The 5,067-nt window shown below is 50.7% G+C and overlaps 1 protein-coding gene across 1 annotated transcript; it reads left to right on the forward strand.

Moving 5' to 3' along the window:
• ASCL2 (achaete-scute family bHLH transcription factor 2) lies at window positions 1-522 on the forward strand. Its single transcript, XM_075713076.1, has one exon. It carries the CDS (start codon window positions 1-3, stop codon window positions 520-522), a length of 522 nt encoding a protein of 173 aa, XP_075569191.1.
• Window positions 523-5,067: the final 4,545 nt, after the last annotated feature.

Here is a 5,067-nt window from a genome sequence, read left to right on the forward strand (position 1 = left end):
ATGAACGGCGGGGCCCTGCCGCCGCTGCCCCCCGCCGCCCCCCGCGGCCGCCGGCGGCCCGCCTCCCCCGAGCTGCTGCGCTGCAAGCGGCGCCTGGCCTTCGCCGCCCTGCCCGGCACCGGAGCGGCGGCGGCGGCCGCCGTGGCCCGCCGTAACGAGCGGGAGCGCAACCGCGTGCGGCTGGTCAACCTGGGCTTCGCCGCCCTCCGCCAGCACGTCCCCCACGGCGCCGCCAGCAAGAAGATGAGCAAGGTGGAGACCCTCCGCTCCGCCGTCGAGTACATCCGCGCCTTGCAGCGGCTCCTCGACGAGCACGACGCCGCCGCCGCCGCCTTCCCCGACGGCCGCGGGCGGGCGGCCGTCGGGGAAGGCGGCGGCGGCGGCTACTCCTCCGCTTCGCCCTCCTTCGCCTCCTCCGTGCCCGGCTCGCCTTGCTCCTCCGAGGAGAGCGGCTACGACGCGGCGCTCAGCCCCGAGGAGCGGGAGCTGCTGGACTTCACCAGCTGGCTCGGGAGCTACTGAGCCGGCGGGAGGTGAGGGGGGGGGCCGCAGGGGAGGGGAGGGGAGCGGGGGGCCGCTCCCCCCGTCCCCCGGCGCTCGGGGGAGCGGGGCGCGTACCCATCGGGGCTCTTTGCACATCTCTCCGCAGCCGCGCTCAGCCTGCAGTACCTCAGCGCCCTCGCTCTCCGCAGCAGCCAGCATCCCCCAGAAACACACCCCCCCCCCCCCCCGCCCCGGCGGGACCCCTCTGGCTGCTTTCCTCGCCGGGTTCACCCCTCGTCTTCGGGCTGTGGAAAGTGCAATGGTGTAAATGACCGGCGGGGCTCCGCAACCGGCTCCGGGGCAGCGGCTCCACCTGCCCTCCGGGAGCTGCCGACGGAGAGGAGGCCCCCCCCGAGCGACCCCGCTTCCCCCCACGGCTCCTTTCCCGCGTTGCTTTGGAGCGGTGGGAAAAAAAAAAAAAAAAAAAGAAATTAAAACCACTTGATGCTTCCTTGTTTCTGGAGGGGGAGGGAATTTTTTATCATGTCAGATTCTATTTTATATGTAACTTGAACCGCCTTCTTCCATGCCCGGGAACACTGGTGTATGAAGACTTATTTTTGTACAAGAAACCTTAGAGAAAAGGGGTGAGGAGTGGGTCTATACTTAGCAAGTCCTATTCCCTTGTTCTTGAACACTGCCAGCTAGAATGTTTTGGGAACATACACAGCTTAGATAAAAGGTGGGTTGGTTTTTTTTTTTTCCTCTCCAAACACTTTAGTAAAAGACTGTAAAGTTATGTTGTGTCTTAATGTGGTGTCCGAGTTTGCCTGGTGTGAAGGTCCACTTCTCTGAAAACTGAAGTTGTTTTTTTTAAAAAAAAAAAAGATGTATTGAAGGCATTTTTGTATGCACTTGCTAGGATTTCTTAAATTGTACATATGCAGTTTTTAAAAGAGTATCATATTTTATGTAAATTGACTTTATAAATAAAAATCTATTTATAAATGGCTTCGGGGCTGTAAGATATATGTATTTGCCAGAAATGCCCAAGGTACTTTCTGCCTGAGGGAGCGGGAGAGGGGAGTAATGACTGATACAGCAGAGAAGCAGTTCTCCTGGACCAAGTTTCATGTGCAGAAAGGTATAAGGAGCAGCACAGCATAACCCTCCAGGCTAGCTTTTTTTTTCCCTCCATTCAAGTTTTATGACCTCGGCGCTCAGTACAGGTACTGCAGAGATGATGTATGGGAACATGCAGATGCAGATAGGAGACAGGGCAGGTTCAGTGCTGGTAACTCCTTTCCAGGGTACGCAGAGGTGCTGCGCTCTGTGCTGCCCTCGCCTGCAGTGATGGGAGAGTCATGGGAGGGTAAGGAGGGAGCGGGTATCTGAAGTTTGCTTGTCCTGGCAGCTACTCTCAGGAGTTACGTTGGGGTGCCTTTATTCAGGGGAGTTGCATCTTTGAAGACAGCGTTGTCATTTAAAACTCACACGTAACCAAGTGTCCCATTCTGACCTACTCTAACTTCAGCTACATGTACATATACTTTATCTAAAGGTGATACGCAAACACGAATTGCTCCTTAGAAACTATTGTTGTCAGAGACTCCTAAGCTCTGTCCATTACTTTTGGGCTCATGCTGAAGACCTGCTTTGGTGCAGGTGAGCCAGAGGTGAGACAGATTGCTGTGAAACATAATGTGATGATGATGGCATGAAAAGCTACAGCAGAGGCTGTTAATTCCCTTAAATAGCTCTAGTGAATGTTACTAGTTGAATGGAGCAAAATGGGCTGGCATATGCTGAGCGAACACAGAACAGAAAGGGTTATCAAAATTAACCTACTTTGCAGAGACTGTGTGTATAATCTCTCTGCTGTGTTAGTATGGGGAAGGTAAAAGTTTTCAGGAGTATGATAACTCAGCAGTCCCAAATTCAGTAATTGCAGTGGGTGCTCTGTAATCCAGATCTATAAGAGTATTCCATGCACATGATTCCATTTGAAGAGAAAAAAAAAAATAGGAAAATGTAGGCTCTAACAGCAAAGTACCATTTAGGAGCCTGCAAGCAAGAGCAATAGCTATTGTGCTTCAAGTTCATTCTCCAATCGAAGTTGCTATAATAAACATGCCCTTTGAAAGGCCCTGGGAATTGGAGTGCTTAATAAATTGCTTGCAAAGGTTTTGCCGTGTATGGCTCTTCAACAGCCACACAGGTAGGAGTGAGAGCTGTGAGCTGACCTGGGTGGTAAATGATCTGCTGTACTTGGCAGCAGCAGGTAGGACTGGTGGGGTTGGGGGGTAACATGGTACCTTTCCCCAATAGGGGTTTAGGGGCTTCATCCTCACAGAAGATCTCCAAAACTTCAGTCACCCATAAACCCATGCAGATTCCCACATACTTCATACTTCCCATGTTCTCAGCCTGAAACAACAGTGTGCCATCGTTTCCAAGCAATTTAGAAAAATCAGGACTGCTGCAGTTATCTGCACAAGCATCCCATTATGGCAGAATGCATTTGTTTAGAAAGCTTTACTACTACTTGGCAGGGTGTTTGTTTTCCTTCCTTAGGAGCACTGATCATTTTCTTATTTCCAAAAGCAATATTTAGCTCTCAGGCAAGTAACTCCAAGCATCATTACTAGGTTCATCAGATCACCCAAGATACTGTTGCAGCAACATTAAAGCAGCATCAACTGTAACTGTATTGGCAAGAAATTAGCTGTGAACAGTTTTCACTTAAGCAATATTAATATCGGGGCGGGGGGGGGGGGGGGGGTGGAAGAGCAAGCTTAGTCAGCATCACGAGTTACCTTAATGCTGTGAGCCGGTGTTTCAGCAGAAACTAAATATGGGGAAATCAGGAATGTGTAATTTACTTTGAAAAAAACCAAGGCGGTCATGAGTCTTCCAAACACTTGAAGGGAAAGAGGATGCAGGGAGAAGGATGTATGCCTGTTCTAGAAACACAGGATGGACAGAGGGATTTCTTTCCCCAGCCATGGTGAGCACAAGTCACTAGCAGATTCTCAGATCATGCTGCTAAAGAGCCTACACCAGAGAGAAGGGTATTGAATCATTCTGCCCTTTTAAGAAAGCATTAGGGAGGGTGCAAGGTAGGTTCTTTAGCAGTTGCAGAGACAGCAGGTACGTTCAGCCAGCCTGGCTCACTCCTATTCTCTTGGAGAAGAACTCCAAGAACTGCTTGGACCAAGTTGAGAAGATTCCTGACTACAAAAGCTCACACCTAGACCTTTCTGCTCCATTTATGCAAACTAGTGCCAGAGCAAAGCCTTGGAGATAAAAGCCCTCTGACCACGAGAGTCACCTGTGAGCAGTAAGACTGACACCAGATCTGCCTTCTCAGCCAGGTGCTTCCCCTGCCTGGAGTAGCCACCTCCACGTGACAGTGGGAATTTCAGTGTCCGGGTTACTTGCTATCAACCAAGGGCTGCAAGCGGGGCTTCCAGGAAGCCTGGGTGCCTGGCTAAACTGCTACCCAAAACACTTGTGACAGGGATGGGGAATGTCTCTGATGAGCACATCATTTCTTTTTAGATGTGTAACTAGAAATTCAGTGTTTAAAATGGAAACTCCAGCTCCCCAGGAAGACACAAACCCAACCCTAAGTACAGGGCTGCAGTAGAGTCAGATTCATGCAGAAGAAATACGCTGAGGAATTCTGAGAATTAAGGAGGAAAAAAAAAAAAAAAAGAAAAGCTACAGCAAGCCAAGGGCGCCAGGAGGCACAGGCTTGTCAATGTGCAGCTATGAAACACACTTCTGGAAACCTCTGACATCGACATCCACCGACAGGTTCCCATTTTCCTGTGCAGTATTTCACAGGTCACAGACAAGTCTAATGAAGCAGAAACAAGTTGCAGGGTGGTGTCAGGCTTAGCTGCCCCTCTCCCTGGGCTGAAAGAACCCTTCTATTTTCAACCACGTTCCCTTGCTTTGGCATTTTGAGTTGCTCAGGCTGAAGCTTTTCTTGTTGCCCAAAGCACACAAAGCCCAGCACATGGTAAAAATAGTTCCTTGCAATGAACCATGCGGTACTGCACTGTAGTGTTTAAATGATGCTGTCACCGCTCACGGGCAGCCTCAGGTTCAGTTCCATGGCTACACACCTTCCAAATTTCTTCATGTTATTAATAAAGTAATTTTGTAGGAAAGGGCTATGCATCCTGCTTAAAGGCTTGTGCACCACGAGAACCACTGGGAAGCAGGCAGCATCTCCACGGCAGGATGGCATCGCTGGTCCTTCTTGCAGGGCAAGTGGCTGCAGCAGAGCCCCAGAACTGCAGGGGTCTCCAGGAGACCCCTGCCTCAGAGCACATTAAGAGATACGAGTCCAATGGAAGAGGGCTTTCTCCTGTTCCTACCACCACATGATATCACCAGCAAAGACCAGCTTTACCACAGATCCTCCTGCAGAGAATGGCCAACGGTTTGGTTTCAATTTATAACAACTCACTTCTACATTAACACCTCGTAAAGATCTTGTTACAGACCACGCAGAGCAGGCAGTGAGGCAAGCTTCTGCGTATCAGCTTGCTTCTGCCTCCCCTCCCATCTGTG

Source organism: Pelecanus crispus, chromosome 6, assembly GCF_030463565.1.
Source record: "Pelecanus crispus isolate bPelCri1 chromosome 6, bPelCri1.pri, whole genome shotgun sequence".
NCBI classification, from domain to species: Eukaryota; Metazoa; Chordata; class Aves; order Pelecaniformes; family Pelecanidae; genus Pelecanus; species Pelecanus crispus.